The 17,959-nt window shown below is 38.2% G+C and overlaps 1 protein-coding gene across 1 annotated transcript in view; it reads right to left on the bottom strand.

Annotated features, from left to right (window-relative positions):
• Positions 1-17,959, bottom strand: part of THEMIS (thymocyte selection associated) — a 72,792-nt gene that overhangs the window by 2,225 nt on the left and 52,608 nt on the right. The window contains exon 5 of the mRNA XM_051792157.1: positions 6,862-7,012. Coding sequence (XP_051648117.1) covers positions 6,862-7,012 — 151 coding nt within the window. The remainder of the gene's footprint in view (positions 1-6,861; positions 7,013-17,959) is intronic.

Raw genomic sequence — 17,959 nt, 5'->3', positions numbered from 1 at the left:
AAAAATCTATTACCCTCAACACTGAATTACCTAATCAGATAGGTCATGTCAGCCTGCCAAGAAAACAAGGCTTATGTCATCATGCTGTCTATCCATTCGTCAATCTCTTTGGTACTTTTACAAGTTTATTTCTGCCAATTTCAGTCTGATTTGAAAAGGGGGCAGAAGTCTTACCGTGGTTACAAAAGCAAGATTTGAATTAGTTCCTCCATTGAAAGAGAAAGACGCAGAACACAGCTGTTACACACTCCGTTTGGCAGCAGACAGCAGGATAAGTCAGCGTGTGCATATTGGTTGGCCATTCAACACACACATAGCTCCAGACCTGCTCTTTTTCATTTGATAGGAGCACCATAAAGAGAGTTTTGGTTATTATCAGGAAAGGCAGAGAGGAGCAGTAGGGGACAACAGACCTGAAAACTTATTAAAGCAAATTTCATTAATTCTGCTCTTCCTGGAACAATTTGTATAATTACGTTTGCCTTTACAGTGGAAGGGTAGTGCTCTGCAGACTAAAATTTTCCATTTATCTCACTTGTATCTTCAAGTGAGTAGGATTTGAGTTTGTTTTTTTTTTTTTCTCAGAATATACTTGCTGTTTTTCACAAAGTTCAGGATCAGAAATGGTTGTCATAACTCTCAGTTTTGACCTTATTCAAAATGTAGGCAACAGAAGCAACCCAACCCATCAAGACCCTTGGTTGGATGAAACAAGTGCTAGAGGCCCCAACTCATGTACATACAAGGCTGGCTGCACACCTAAATGCCTTTGGCTGTGTGACCATAACACATTTTTATAGCTATGGTAAATATTCCAGATCAGTATTTACAGTGCATAAATTAACATTCAACCACATAGCATTTATTGTTTATTTATGCCCAACTTGAAAAAAGAAATTGTGAAATATTCTGCATAATAATATTATGAATTCAACATGGTAGAACCACATCTTTATTTCTGCACATCACATAAGTGAAAATGCACAGAACTGAAGGTATATGCATAAACCAAAGTGGTTTTATGAACAGTAGCATTTTATTTGCTGTGAGCCTGGTTCTAATGCTCCTCAGTGCTAATGAGAACTAATTCCTCAGGGACTGCTACTGAAAGTCGTTCAGTGACAGCAGAATCTGAGCCCATAAAACTGATGGATTGTTCCTTGAGCTGATATCCATCAACAGTTGCTTCATGTGATGATGTAGTGTATCTTTAAAAACTGTTAAGTGCTACAGTCCAAATATTTCATATAAACTGTAGAGTTGCAATTCATGTACGGGTAATGTTTATCTCCCTCTGGAATCTACTAACCTATTGTTTGGAAAAGTTTAATCTTAAATTTAATTTCTTAAAAAAATCTTAAGTTTCCTGAGAGACACAACTGTTCACCTCTTTTACTGTCCTTTTAATTTTTTTTTCTTTCTCAGTTTTTTTTTCTAGTCTATCTTGATGGTTTTATTGAACTTTTTGAGATCTAATTTCCACTGTTGTGCCACTGCCTTGTATAAAATAAATCTCCAGTGTATCAACAGCTCTTGCAGATCAGAAATGGTTGCCATAAGTTTTAAACAATCACATATTTCTTGCCTCATCACACGTTCCTGCAAGAGGATAAGGGAAAAGGCCCAGGGCACCATGAACCACACTTTCCCAGGCTCTGAAGTGCTGCTCATCACGAGGCTGGAGGAGCAGAACTTGCCAGAGAGTGGGAGAGGGGACTGACATGATGTACCCTTTAGTTACACTACATATAACACTGCGATATCCCCTCTTTGCAACCATATCCATGAGCTCCTGCCTGGAACCTCTGCATATTACTGCAATTAAAACCAGTCATATCTAATAAATCAGTAAAATGTGGAAGCCTATGCTTTCTTGCCCCTGCTGTACAGCAAGTTAGAGTTTGGTTAAGGGCAAAGCTGATTGAAAATGTTTAAATATAATTTACTAAAATGTACTCACCATCCTATGAAATTAGATGATCTCCATATTTTAAGCAATTTTCTTGCCTTTTTTTAAACTGAGCTCAGAAGATCTGGCAGCCAAGAATAAGTTTTGTGTTTACAGCCCAAAACCCAAGAGTCTTTTTTTTTTTTTAAGATAGTTACAAAACCAGAGGAGCCAAAGAATCTAATAACAGGTTTGCTCTAATCAAAGCCTGAGCTGAGTGTGGAAGCTGGAGAGAGTTGTCACACATGCATAGAGTAAAGGATTCCTAATTCATATTGCTTATCCCCTGCACCCAATTCAGAACATTAATGCAAAATCTCTGTGATGACATCAAAAAGAAAGAGCAACTTATTTTCAAAATAATTTAGAATTCTATGTTTTGCTTTTTAAGTTTTTGGGTTTGCTATGTTTAATTCATTTTAATACTGGTTTTAGAGCACAGTGACATAGCCTCATGTATTGTCTTAACTAATGGGACAGCAAGTTACAGCACAGGGGTAAAAATTTCTTAAACCATCTCTGCTGCCAAATTTATTAGACATTATATGTGTATCCTAAAGTACAATCAGAAGGCCCATTTCTCTTTTTCTTTCTCAAGGCCACTAGCCTCCTAAATCAAGTGCCTAAAGACAGTATAAATAAATACCTTCCCTAAAATATCCTAACATCAATAAATAAAATCAACATAAATACTGTTTTACTGCAGACTGTAACAATTCCAGAAACTAAGCCATGAGCAAGAAGATTATGCAGTGTTTCAGAAACTCCACATAGAATAACTTTCAAGGTTAAAGAGAAGCTGATACAGCAGATTTCTGTTGAGAGTTATCCTGCAGATATTGCTACTATTTCTAATGGATTCAAACTCAGTCAAATATTAGAAAATAATATTTTTAGTGGCCTATTGAGGTTTAATTGCAACAGAGGAAAAAGGTTCAATTTCTCAGACATAAGAATAATAAATCCTACCTTTATTAACATGAACTCCATTAAGAAAGACAATAGAGGCTTTAAAACTGAAAGAAAAACATGATGCTTTTCCTTTCAGAACTATCTGACCTTTGGTAAGAAATACTAATTGTCTCTGTAACTAGTTTTTTTTTTTTTTTGAGAGTACATATTCAGTATCCTTATTAGGAATTTGAAATACGTTGGTGCTTTGGAGGGTGGCTTAACATTCATCAGTATAAGTTTAAAGATTAGTCAGTGAATGGTGCATTTCCTCCCACTCAAAACCCACAGGAGTGAGTCTGTGTTATTAGTCTTGACATATTTTCTAAATCCATTATCTTGTGAATTAGCAGAGCATATTCTCTGGAACAGGCGAGCTTGCTGCATGCAACAATGGACTCATGGGGATCCCTTGGCTGGCCAGGAAGAACTGTTTTATCATCTAATCCAATCTCCTGTATAATTCTACAGTCCTATTTGAATAAAGCCAAATAATTTTGGGCTATACGAACATATATTTTTCAGAAAAACCTTTAGCTTTAATTTGGGTATGTCAGTGTACAATCCATCACTGTTCTTCGGACAAGGTTCAATCTGCCCAGCTCAAATACACCCTATGCTCCAATTCAGACAGAGTTTGTAAAGGGATATACTCCAAGGCAATTTCCTAGTATTTTCCTAGTCTTGCGAAAAAAGAATCATTATGATACTACTTCTTGATTTTCTATGTGTGTACTGAACTGAAGTACCAGGAGTTTGTTTGAAACCTTCAGTAACAAAGGTTATTCTTTATCTAGTGTTCCGTGAGTAGTCTAAGCAAATACAGTATATAGGATGAACTTCAAATTATCTAATGGCCACTTTCATGATAAAGGAGGCAGGAGACGTGACTGATGAGCTTTTGAATCAGATACATGGCAAAGAACTGTGCTAGCAGGCAAAAGTTAAGTGCTGTGAATCTTTGCAGTACCAGAGGCCCACAAACATTTAGCAGTTCTAACATCATTTTTCTCTAATACTCTTGGTCATACACACAAAGCTACCTTCAAAGCACAGGTCTCTAGTCATAAACTCAGGGAAATAAATAGATAGAAAAAATTGAGCCTGACTGATACTTTAAGTTTTTAAAAAAATATGCCTACTGGACACAGGAACAGTTAAGTCAGAAATCTACCATGACAGTTGATATGTGAATCTCAACCAGCAGGAAAGTAAACTCTGCTTTCTCAGAAGGGATGTTACAACAAACATTAGGATCTTGATGGAATGAGGAGCAAAGGAAATAGAGCAAGAATAGCTAAGAGAAGATATTTCCAAACTTTAAAAAGCCTCTAGAAAAGGCTTTCTTCTCAATCAGATTGTTTCAGAATTAAAAACAAATGGAGAATTGGCTGGGATAAATAGATTTTTGCTAGAAAGTGAAAAATTGCAACAAAAATCAAGTGCTGTTCAAGAGTCTGAAAAAGGTTTATCAAGGACATATAAATAAGGCTTAATGGGGTGGACAAAAGACTAAATGTTAGTGCCTTTGAGTGAATATAGAGAGAGGTGGCAGGCAGACTTTGAGCAGGGCAGCTCAGACAGTCAGCAATATTGTTTTGTTTCAACATAGTGCTGAAACATGTTCAGTAGAAGGTCCAAATAATGAACTGTTGCAGAAAGTCCAAGTCTGTTTTCTAGTGTCCAGAACCACTAACTGCATTAGCTAACAAGCAACATGAAGGAGAAAGAAGAAACTTTGCTGGTAGCATGGCTGACAGAGGCAGCCCTCTTTCTAGGGCAGGTAAGAGGCACAGGAAGTGACTGTACGACTCCACTTCTCACTGCATGAACCAAGCAGCTGCGTTAAGAAAAATATTTGAAGAATCTTGACTGTAAAGCCATTTTGAAACTTTAGCCTGTGTGACTCTCCATGTCTGTGAGGAGTCTAGACCCATCAAGTAAAGCACCTACACAAGCATTGACTTCTGTGTCCTCAGCATAAGCTTTATGTCTGGCTTACTTCAGTAAGGAAGCTTTCGTCATGTTTTCTTCAGGTATGTTCCCTCTGCTTCCCATGCCTGCCTCACCCCACAGAGATTAACCCATGCACGTGATCCAACTGATCCCTGTAGCATGGACAGCGGTTTTCAAACTCAAGCCTCAGTGATTTGCAGGTAGTTCCCTTGACAAAAATAAGTACCACATTAACCTATGCTGGTACTCTTTTTTTTTTTTTCTTTTTTTGGTGAGGTTTAAACAGAGATACTGTCCTTTGTAGCTACCAATATGTAAGCTTCACCATTTACCCCTATAAAATCTAATCAATTCATTAAACATTGACAAAATGAAGCCTGAAGGGAGGTTGTTCAAAGTCACAAAATAACATATGTGGAATTATATTTCAAAGCAGCCAGATATTAAAATACCTTTCTGTGCTGGTTTTGGCTGGAGTAGAATTAATTGTCTTCATAGTGGCCTCTATGGGGCTATGTTTTGGATTTGTGCTGAACACAGGGTTGATAATATAGAGATGTTTTTGCTATTGCTGAGCAGTGCTTACACGGAGCCAAGGCCTCTTCTGCTTCTATAATGCCACACTGGTAAGGGAAGTTGGGAGTGCATGGCAAACTGGGAGGAGACACAGCCAGGATAGGTGATTCAAACTGACCAAAGTCTGAAGTTCTATACCATCTGATATCATATTAAGCATATAAAGCGGGAGGAAGACGGAAGAATGGTGAGACATTTGGAGTGATGGTGTTTGTTTTCCCAAGTAAAGGTTATGCGTGATGGGGCTCTGCTCTCCTGGAGATGGCTGAACACCTGCCTGATGATTATTTGGTTTTCTTTGTTTGTGTATGTTGCTTTTGCTTTCCCTATTAAACTGTCTTAACCTCAACCCATGAGTTTTCTAGCTTTTACCCTTCCAATTTTGTTCCCGATCCCACTGGGGGGACTGAGCGGGTGGCTGCTTGGTTGCCAGCTGGCGTGAAACCATGGTGCTTTCAAAAATCAGTCCTCAAATAATCAACTTCCACAGCAATAAGGATTAATGAATATTCAGCATGACACTGTAATTCTTCTCTATAAAAATTATATTGCTTTTAGAAGTTTCAATACACATAGTTTCAAATAGACAATCCTTTTTAAGAGTCTGACACACTGAATGACAAGAAAATAAAGAGAAACCTTATGGGAGGTTCTTATATCGATATCAATTATCAGTTAACAAATGCTGTGAGGATAAGTATTTGTGCTTTAGTCTTCCAAATGTTCCAGTGTTGTAATTAGTGTGATATGATTGTATTTCAGATATAACCTGTGACTGACAGAGTAATGAAATATTTTTTTCTATTAACTGCAAAGTTATTATATCTATATAATAAATATAATTTGGATTTGTCCTCTTGTCATCTAGCTTCTCAACTTCAGTACGATTCCTTTCTGCAAAAGGAAAAACTTGGAAGATAAGTAGAAAAACTAACTATCTATCAAAAATTATGGGAAATGCAAACAAATGGTGACTTTAAAACCAATTATCAGTCAAGCAATTTGCTCAATATTATTTTTTCTTCAAAATACAAAAATGTGAGTTGAAGACATCCTCATATCTTTATGCAAAATGCTTGTTCATCTTAAAACCTTTTGGGATAGGTATTCTTTTCTAACAGATTATGTGTAAGCATCACCCTAAAGCTAAAGGAAAGCACATCTTTTCCAAACGTCTGTTCCTCAAACCCACTGAATATTCATGCCGGAGTGTCAAACAGAGTTTAATACCATGCTGCTGTTGAGAGCTTGGATGAATTTGCCTTATGGCATTTATGGAGGAAGAACAGAAATGTTCACTTTTCATCCCTTTTGACTAAGCCACAGATTCCAAGTGAAATAACACAAGATACTCCTGTATGTCAGTCTTTCATCGGGGCTGGGGTTAAGCTTTGTTATATTAATAGTTCAAACCATAAGGCTTAACTGACCTTTAATCATAGTAGGTTCCACTAGTGGAGCTTTCCCAGTCTTGTCCTTATTCTCACAATGCACCAAATCATTTTGACAACTAACTTGCAATTCCGAAACATCAGCAGCTTGACTGGAGCACAATTTCTTCATGGTATCTACACAAAATTTCTGAAACAGAAGAGTACATTAACTTTACATGTAAATTGTTATTCCTAACTGATGCGTTCAGAGATGTGACATGTAAGCACAACATTCTTTGAGTTGCTTCTGTGAGTTTTACCACAGATCTGTTTGTCAAAGTCATGGATCACATTTACCACAATGCTTGTCTTTGAGGCATGTACATCACAAAATAACATGACCAGAAGGCACTCTAGGTGAAGAAATTACCTCTAAAACTTATATTCAGTCTTTCTTTTTTTTGTTGTCTTTTTTTTTTTTTTTTTTGGCTATATGGAGTCACACAAACAACAGGAGATTTATCTATCCTTTTGGCTGACACAGATTACTTTCTGATTAACTATTTTTATTGTATTGGTTGTTCATTTAATGTGTTCTGTTAGATATTACATCACAAATTCATATAAAGTCTGACATTTCAATTCCATTTACCCAGTAGCATTCATAGTATAGTAAGTATAGATGGATGATGGGAACAGACAATTATGGAGTAATTAATTATAGTTTTACTACATTGCAGAAAATAAGTTATATGGCTGCAATATTTGCACCCCTTGAAATTCAGGCTTGATACATACATTTCCATAATTCCGTTGTTTGTTTTATTTTTAATTCAGAGATATTTATGTCATAAATACTTTCAGTCAAATACCTATTTTTGGTTGTGTAAATAACAGTCAATTAAAAGTGTCAAAAGGTGTATCTTTGGTGAAGCTACAGTATAGGTACAAACCAATTGCAATCATTATACTAGAGAGTATATATTTTAAGAAATAATCAGTATATACTTTCCATTCAAAATCAAATGTAGATTTTTCCTCAGCAATGACAAAGCCCATCCTATTCAGAGAGATAAGGTCATGTTGGTAAAATTGACAGTAGCCACACAGTAATAGTATCTGATCTTTTCAGAATCAACCCACAATTTGTGAGGGCACAACACAAGCCCACATTTTATGACAATCTGCCCTTTCTGAAAAAAAGATATTATCTAGCAACAAGAAAGTCACAGGTAATTGAAATAGAAAATTTGATAGAGTATATTAAGAAGACCAGATGAGGATGAAACGTGTAACACATAGGGATGATTTTCCTCAGTGGGTGAGTCACGATATTGCGTAAGGGGAAGACCCTCATTTTTCGGTTAGAGGAATCTATGGTACTTTTCTCTATTTTCTAAAAACAATACTGCAAGCTGAATCTGCAGGGGGCAGTTGAGTTACAGTATTCAATGCATGTTTGTGCACTACAGGCTCTACAACGCTTGACAGTGCTCTCCTTGATTGCAAAACTGCCACTGAGGCCAAGCAAAGCTTTAAGCAGTGATGTAATAATTAAAAAAAACCTCAAGGACTTGTACAAAAATAAATTCAGCTAAGCAATATTTTGCAAAGAGGACAGAAACATCAGAATAAGTTCTTCACAGCAGAGAATTGACCCAATGGAAATGGCACTGTTCAAACTGGGATCATGCTCGGCTGGTGTGTTGTGGAATAGCTTCACTGAGGCTACAGGATCTTTAACTTTCTTTCACCAGCATGGCATGTCCACCTTCTGCTTGGGGAAAATAAATGCTTAAATAACCATGTTTCAGAGCTGTCACTAAACTAGTCCCATCCTTTGTATCAGTCATACTTGTTTATCACAAATGAAAGGTCTTGGGCAGAGTAGGGTAACTTTATTATTTACAGGCCGATTATTTCTATATTCAAGTTATTTGGCATACTTAACACACAGAAAACTTTCACTTAGTAATCAGTTTTCAGGTGAAAATGGATCCTTAATTTAAATAGCACACATTAAAAAAAGAAAAAACAAGATTTTTTTAAAAATTATAAATTCTTTTATTTTCTAGTCAGCACCTTATTTAACATATAAATACTAGCAATCAATATGATGAATAAGTATGTTGAGTTTATTTATTTTTGTATTGCCTTAACTAACTAAAAACAAGCCTTGGAATCAAAATAGAAAGATCCTCTCATCTGGAAAAATGTAGCTGAAATTTGTGCTAATCTTATAATTCCTCAGTAAAACCACATGCTGTGAAACAATAGTTACCTGGGGCACCTTGCAAACCAATTAAAATATGCAGAATTCAAATATTTAAAAACTAATATAATTACAGAGAGTGAACTGTCACATCACATTATGCTGAAATCTGATAGCCTTTTTAACATCCTTAATAGCACTATAGATAACAATTATATTAGAGACCCATAGAGATGTTTTTTATAAACTATGTAAGAGTGAAGTCTTACAGTTGTCTTTCAAATACTTGGTGTACTTAACAGCACAGGGTTTTCATCTATGCAGTTATTATTCAACTAATTTAAAGAAGTCAGGATATCAGTCATGGTTTTCAGTAGTTACTGCCAGAAGAAACACTAATTCAATTAAAAACTCATGATCAGAACTACAGTCACTTGTTATAAGAGACTACTCATGAGGAAACACCAAATCTCAGCATCTGGAAAATACAACCAACAGCAACACGTGCATGAACTAAAAATTTTACCCCAGTGGCGAAGCACTGCCCGTTACTTCTCTAGGCTCGCTCATTGTCCAGGAACAACTCAGGAGACAAAGCACAAAACTGTAAAGGTAAGGTAGTCTAAATGTACACAGTTCCTCTCAGGAAATAGGAGGTGTTATGTCAAACAGGATACAAAAAAGTGTGAGTGCTAAGGTGAGACCTAAAGAGGCAGAGATGCATCATTTTAGTAAGAACAGAAGTGTCAACATTCTGCAGAAGCTGTAAGTGGGTGCAGTTTATCGAAGGTGCTCGAACTGAAAACACTGCAGTAGCAAACTGACTTTCAGACTAAATGGTTTGAATTAATTTCCCTTGATTACCTGAAGAGTTTAATGCACTACATGTATGTGTGTGTGTGTGTGAGCTCTCTTCTGCAGGCAAGGCTTCTCTCTGCCTCTCTGCAGAAGCAGTGAAATCTGACAGTAGTTCTTAATTTTATGATTGGCACTGCACAAATAGTAATGCTTTCCCTATCTACAGCCCCAGTTGCACAAAACCTGTTCCCAAAATGCCAATTTCCCCTGCAATATAAGTGTAGGCAATCATCTTCTTCTCATAGCTCCAAGGTGTGTTCTCCTCTCACTTAAAAAATTGGGATATCAACAACTGTTTCCATATGAATATTTCTTTCATTACTGTGTCTAATTGTTTTCTTTAACTCATTTACATTTCTGTTATCAATATCATGTGGCAAGGAGTTACAGAATTTACTTCTGCATTGAAATTTACTTTGCGTTGTGGGGTTTTTTTGCTGCCCTACCTCATAATTTCATGCTGCTGCTGTAATCCCTCTCTATTAATTTTCTCCCTGCATTCAGGTTTTTACTCTTTTTTCTTGAACTGCCTCTTCCTCAGGTTGAAGAATTTCTGATCTATTTAAGCTTTCTTCTTACAGGAACCGAATTGTAACCCAGGATGGTTACATGACTGGAAATTCCTGCTCCTTTGCAAGATACAACCCAAAAATACTGAAGGCAATCCATATTCCACACATACATCAGACAGCAGTATTTGGTCACAACTACTCAGTAAGCCCATAAAATAGCACAGAAGTTCTTACAAAAAACTATCCATAAACAACACCACCACCACCCAATAACAAAAACACAGAACAAACAAACAACAAAAAAACAACTATCAACTCTGGAGCTGCCCAGCAAAATTATTGTAACCTCTGAGATAGAACAGAAGAAAGAGAAGCTCTTACAGCAAGTAAGAAAACAGGCTGTTAAATCCGTTTACAAAAAAAAAAAAATAATACAAGTGTTCATAATACACATTATTGTTTGGTTGCCTTTTTTTAAGGAAACAAAGCCTCAACAGCATCTAGAACATTCAGAGTAAAGAAGGAGAAACATTTGTTTAAAGTACAGAATAATGTGGGAGTAAATACGAAACCAACAGCTGTCATAGTCTCTGAAAATGCTGTGAGAGATGTAGTGGCATAAACCAGTGTGACAAAACTATGCTTTTCCAGACAGAAAGTCAAACTGTTACATGATTACAAATGACTCTAGTGAAGAGGAGTACTCATTTTTTGGAGCAATCAATGCTGGACATGGCACTACACCATTGGAGTACATTTATTACAAGCCACCCACGCTAGTAAATACAGATCATAAACCTTTTACTGCAGTCTTTAAAGACAGCTTGGAGTGGCACTGTCTACTGCTTGCACAAACCCAAGCCAAAGCTCTAGATACATATTTTTTGCTTTGGCATATACTGCAAGGATATATTTATCTGCAAAATGCTTAATTGCTGGATGCACCTTTCTGCCAGAAAAAAAAAGCTGTATACATAGAATGAAAGTGTGAGGAATGATTTCACAGTCAAAACACAAACAAAAAAGACAATTTATCCCCAAAAGCTGTATATGATGATTCTGCAAGAGTCACACAGCACTTTATTCATGGGGAAGCCCAAACCAGACAGAACAAAGATTTAGTTTTCAGTATTTTAGAGAACATTTTAAGGAAATTGTGAAAGAGTCATGTCAGTCTAAGGTTATTCATAGTTGCTGATTTATGGAGAAGACTTCATGAATTTCTGAGCAACCTACAGAATTACAACCTACTTATATAATTTTGCTTCAACTGCATGAGTTTCTGCAGAGACAGTTTGGAACTACAGTGAACTAGAGAAGAATCACAGATTTTGATTCCCATATCATATCAACCAGCGTAAACGCTATCACAATCAGAACCTCAGACCATCCTGAAGCACAGATCCGAATAGTTTTTCAGTTTGCAAAAGCATAAACTGGAGTAACTACATTCTGGAGTAACTACATTCTAGAGTAACTTCATTGATCAGATTTACACCAATGTTCGTCATTAGGTGATTCTACCCCTCTGCTCTGAGGACCCCAACATAACAAGGACATGGATCTGTTGGAGTGGGTCCAGAGGATGGCTGCAAACATGATCTGGAGCACCTCTCCTATGAAAACAGGCTGAGGGAGCTGGAGTTGTTCAGCCTGGAGAAGGCTCTGGGGAGACCTTATAGTAGCCTTCCAGTACCTAAAGGGGGCCTACAGTAAAGATGAGGAGGGACTCTATCAGGTACTAGTGATAGGACAAGGGGGGCATAGTTTTAAACTGAAAGTAGGAAGTAGATTAGATATTAGGAAGAAATTCTTTACTGTGAGGGTGGTGAGGCACTGGCACAGAGAAGTGATGGGTTCAAGGCCAAGTGGGATGAGTCTTTGAGCAAGCTGGTCTAGTGGAAGGTGTCCCTGACCATGGGAGCGGAGTTGGAACCAGATGATCTCTAAGTCCCTTCCAACCCAAACCATTCTATGATTCTGTGAAAATATATTTCATCCACTGCATGACTAGAAGTAGGAATCGGTGTTCCCACCTAACAGATGGGAAAGACAAATTTGAATAATGGGAACACACACATGCAAATTGCTGACACCTCTCAAAATCTGTATTATTACGGCAGACAGGATTGATTTATTCCACTTGAAAAGAAACAATTACCTTTAGATTATTACTCATTTGTATCCCAAGGTAGCCTTCTTGCATGATCTATTGGCAAGCCAACTTATCTTGCACATCAAGGTAATTTTTGCAAGGGCACAGTGTACCCATAGCAAAGGGTACTGACAAGGGTCTATGATTTTGTAGCAAAGAATTTTAATGGTCTTCTCCATTGCACTGATTCCAGCACATGATATCAAGTCTTCATTTTCCACAGTCCACTGGACTGTGGAAAAGGAGAAGAGCTAGTTAGAAGATACTTCAGAAAGGCCATGGGCAATAAAAAGGATACTCATTTAGCCTTATTAACATACAGGACGAGAGCACTTTGGAGAATTATTATTTGCCTGCAGGACTCATAAGGTACTATAAACTGCAGATGAGCTATTTTTGACAAAGAAAGGGTCAAGGTTATATCATCTCAAAGACAGGAACAAAATTACATTAGTTTATGAGTTCTTCTCTGCCTAAAAGAGACACAGAACATGTGATCACATTAGGTTTCTTTGATCCAGGTTCAAGTACTTGATAGTTTTCTTCCTCACAAGGTACTTTCTGTACATACCAACAAGAACACCATTAATTTGAATTTCATTGTCAGCAGTATGGGTTTTATCATAGAATCATAGAATAGTTTGGGTTGGAAAGGACCTTAAAGATCATCTTGTTGCATCTCCACTGCCATGGACAGAGACACCTTCCACTAGACCAGGTTGCTCCTGGTTCTTTTCCCAAAGATTAAAAAGGGTGAGATTATAAATAAAGTAATGCTCGATCACAGGCAGATGCTGCTGTAGGCTCATTCTAAGGGTTCAAACACCGTATTTAAAAAGTGGTGTTTTCCTAACAGTAGGGACAGTATTAGTTAATCTTCGTTCAGGGCTTGAATAAGAATATTTGTATTTAAAACCAAAACAAACCAGAGCAGAGAACCATGTTCTAACCGGATCCATTTCTACAAAAACAACGTACCGAACCGAAAGGTCTTGGAAAAAAATCAGCGGCACCGAGCGCTGCCCGACACGCCGTTTACCTGCGAGCCGGGATTCCCCTGACATTCCGACTAGAAGGAACAAGCGGGGCAGCGGGCGGCGAGCACCGCGAGGGGGCTCCGTCCGCCGCCGCATCCCGCCGGATCGGGGCTGCCGCGGCTCGCGGCGCGGCGGGAAAACAAGGAAAACCTGGCATCCGAACCCTCCTCTGACAAAGATTCTGGTTCACCCCCTTTCCACCTGTTTAAAACGACAAGCACAGCAAATTCCGCGGTTCTGTCTGGGACTAGGCAGAAAGAAAATACGCTTGATCAGGTTTGATGATTTTTTTGGGGGATGAAATATGGTGAAATGTTAAAATCTTGTAATTTAGCGGGATGAGGTTTAATAATTGCAGGGGGAGTAGCAAACAGACGGAAAAAAGGGATCCAGCCGATAGAACGGCCTTTAAAGACGGGCTGTTGTGCATGAATTGTCCATGCTTTTATAGGAAATGTTGGGAGGGCTTTAACGAGCTAATGAAATAGTGCCACTCTTCACTGACAGTTCCCACAGTTCAGGTAAATTTTCTACAGCTAACTGAGACAAAATAAATTGCATTAAGTCATCAATAAAAATCACACAAAAGTGTACTGATATTTCGTTCTACTAAAATTCTTTGCTTGCTCCAGAAATTCAGAGCCCCAAGCTTTTTATTCTTAATCCAATGACTTTCATGTACTCATTCACCACTCACAGTACTCGTTTAATCATTTGTTGAATGAGATCTTTTACTTTCCCAAAATCTATCCCAGAATAAGACAATTTACGTCTCAAGAGACTTTAAAAGGAAGTTTTGCTACCAAAGGGTCTTTTATGTCTCTGGGTAACTGAAGCTGTCAGCCTCTTTTCCCAGACAATTTTTTCCTGCTCTGTGTGTGTACAAGCAAAAGAGAACAGAAAATGATGTTGTGCACCCATGAGTGGCCTGGGATGAAGCAATGCTCTATTAGCCAGCACAAAATCGTGAGGCTTACAACTTCGGCTCTTGGTGTTACAAATCAAAAAGAGTATTTGAAAATCTTTAAGCAATAGTTCAAATGCAGAGTGCATATCTGCATTTTGCCTTCCCAGCTCCATCTCTTCCCTCTTCTCTGCCTGATGAATGCATAAAGGTGGGAGTGCTTGATCCTCAGTGCCTTGGAGCAGAGAGCAGTTTTTTCATCTTTACTATAATGTGGGTGATAATAATATTGCATTTATTTTTGCAGCTATGTCTTTATCTTAAGGCTTGGATTTTTTTTCTGAGTACTTAGTCTTAAACAGCACTTTCTCTCTTCAGCACAGTATGCAGTGAAAGGTAAATATTGTTTTCTGCATTTTACATGTTGGCAAATTGAAATGTGCTCTTTTCTACGTAGATTCAAAAAGTGGGTAGGAGCCAGGGAGGTGCCACAAGCTGTCACCTTTCCATACACACTGACTCTTCACTACTCTGCCTTCACTGCCAGCAGGCACAGCAACTGCAGCCACACTTGTGAGCTCTCAGCTAAAGAAATTAGGCCTGGACTGTTTCAGATTGGGCAATGAAACACCATTAGTAGCAACTTGTGAAAATCCTGGTTTCCATGGCACTCATGGCAACTGTTAAAGGAAGCAAAAAGAGGACCCCATAGTTTCTTGGAGAGTCCGCTGTCTTAACCCCAAGGAAGCTTTGCTCTTCTCCTGGGCTACTCACCCACTCAGCACTGAAGTTCTTGGGAGAAAAAAAGTGTACACCTGAAGAAGTAAATTATTGAGATCTGCTTCTGTATTACAAATGCACCTCACCTTGGCAAATGGAAGTGCTTGTTTGTTCAACGACTATGAAATGTTGCATTTTGTGCAATCACCACTTAAGCAGGAGATGCGAATTCTTCTCATTTATCTTTAATAGGACATTAACTTGAAATATAATTACAAGGGAGAGCTAATTACCTGCAGGTTTGCCAAACTGCAGATGGAATCTACTCAACAGAATGAAATCTGAATGCTGAAGCTGATGTGAACATAAGTGCAGTTTAGTGTGCTGAAAAATTGAATTGAAACTAAATGAAAAGAAGAATGAAATTTCCTGTAACTCCTGACACGGAATCTCAAATGAGGCAGCCCTCACTGCACCGTTGTCTCAGCTGTCTCTCTCTGAGTCCTCAGATCTTCTCTGTCCCTAAAAAATGAAATAAACCCCATACTGGTTCAGGTCAAAATGCATCTCACGCAGTGTTTTTTCTTCACCATTGCCTTATGCAGACAGCAAGGAAGAGTGAGAACTGAGCAAGGTGACCTGCTATATTGAAATACACTCTCAGCCTTTTATTATTTTCAGCTCAGGGAATTTCCTGAGTTTGATGCGGTTTGTCTATTAGTAATCCTTAAAGAGTCTCTCTTCCAAGTATCTGCTCAGTCTCCCCTTGAACTCCTGATCTTCTTCCAGCCTTGTTTGGGCTCCCCTTAATCTGAATGTATCCTGCCCTATTTCCTCTAATTGTGGTCCTGCAGAGACTGGGGAAGGGAAGGAGTAGGGGGGCAAGATTTTTAAAATAAATTGTTTTCAATTCTTACTGCTGTGCTACCTTTCCTAGCATAAGTCTGCAAGTCCAGCTGCAGAGCTCACACTGTGCTTCCTCTTACTGCATGACAGAAAATGCTGTGCGTGGCAGACAGCAGCCTCAGGAAAGCAGCAGGACACTGTGTTGGTAGGAATTAAATACTTCAGACTGGACTCGGACCTCAGAAACTGAGTGTAAATCTGGAGTAACTCCCTGTAGTTTGAAAGCATTATTCTGGATTTACTCAGTCATGGCTGAGTCCAGCATCAGGCTTCTTGTTTTTCAAAATCATCCAGTTTCCAGGCCACAGCAGGAAATGTAACAGCAGGAGTGAAAAGAAAATGGGTTATTTTATTAGTAAAATGCATTTCTATTCTAACAGGTATTTCTGCAATGTTTCGATTCCTTCAAGAAAATTTTGCCTTCTCACACACATATGCACATAAAAATGTATACAAAAATATGAGTATATAAATATTTCAGTTTGCCCACTAGAAGCCAGCCTGTTTTGTCAGAAAGAAACTGTTCTGCCCCATTTTCAATTCCCTTTTTGTTCTTTTTTCTCCAACATAATTTCAAAACTCTGAAAATGAATTCCCTAGCAGCTGTGTTAAGCTGCATATTGGTAGTTAGCAAACCTGTCTAAGTCACAGGGGATTTTGATTTGTTGGCAACATTGAACCATGTCATGTAGAGGATCTGGATTTTTCCTCATCAGAAAGGATGTTCACATCCTTGAACTTCTGGCAAATTGGGAAGTGCTCACCCCCTGAAAAAAATTCACTTCTAATTACAAGTACTTATCAAAACTATTAAAAGGAGACTTTTTGGTCTGTTTCTGTCTGTTGGCATTTTAGATTTTGATTTCCTCAGTTCACTACAGGGAACAAAAAGTAAGAAGTGGAAAGGTTTTCAAGGGCATTTGCTCCCCAGTATCAAAATGAAACTCTGTAATGCGATGTGCCCACTTCTGCTTCCTGCCCCCCACCCTGAACCACCCTCCCTCCTGGGCACTGGAGCTACTGGAGGTCTGAGAGGTCTCCCTGGGTTATCTCTATGGCAAACAGCAGGCCCTGATAACCAGCTCACTTCAGAGCCAGGCTGTAGCCTGATCTGCCTCAATAGCAAGCTGTGAGAATGAGAATTAAATATCCTCCTCTGCTCATAACTGTTTTCCATTGCTTTTGTTAAATCCACTCCCTTTCTAAGTTCTCTCCAGAAAGCTGGGTTTGTAGGACAGGCCTGGCACTCCAACAATGTTCAGAGCTATGCCTCAGTGGCATTTATAAGGAAAACCTTTTAAGCCCATTCAAAAAGAGATAAGTGAGAAGAGAGGATCTGCACAAATCTCAACCCATTATTTCTTGGCTTTCAGAATAACAACTGAAAAGTCATCCTAATAAGCATGGAAAACAGTGATGATGGTACTTCCCTCATACACTAAAAAATATCGAATAGCAGAAGAAGGTTCATATTCAGCCATTTTACTTTATGTTATGGAAGTCAAGGCCTGTCCCATACGTGTTCATATTAATGCATTATGAGTTTGTCCAAAGGACAGAGATGGATGTGTCATACCACAGGCTTCTTCCAGCAAACACCACTGTGCCTTGCCTCCTGTATTTTCTTCACAGGAGTTATGTGGCAATTAGATGTTTTCTTCTCTTGCTTGATTGTGATGGTATCTTGACACTCATTCCTGTTGCTCCCAAAGGAACTAATCTGGAGACAGTAGTTACTCATTCTCAATATATTCCATTTATTTGGGATGCTATTAAAAAGATGAGTGAACACCTGTGGTTTATTTTTGTAAGACACAGAAAGGTCTGTGATAAAGTCTTCTAAGGTATTTA

The sequence above is a fragment of the Manacus candei genome, unplaced genomic scaffold (genome assembly GCF_025592945.1).
Source record: "Manacus candei isolate 608988 ecotype Guabito, Panama unplaced genomic scaffold, ASM2559294v1 h1tg000034l, whole genome shotgun sequence".
NCBI classification, from domain to species: Eukaryota; Metazoa; Chordata; class Aves; order Passeriformes; family Pipridae; genus Manacus; species Manacus candei.
This window is presented reverse-complemented; position numbering and strand designations above follow the sequence as displayed.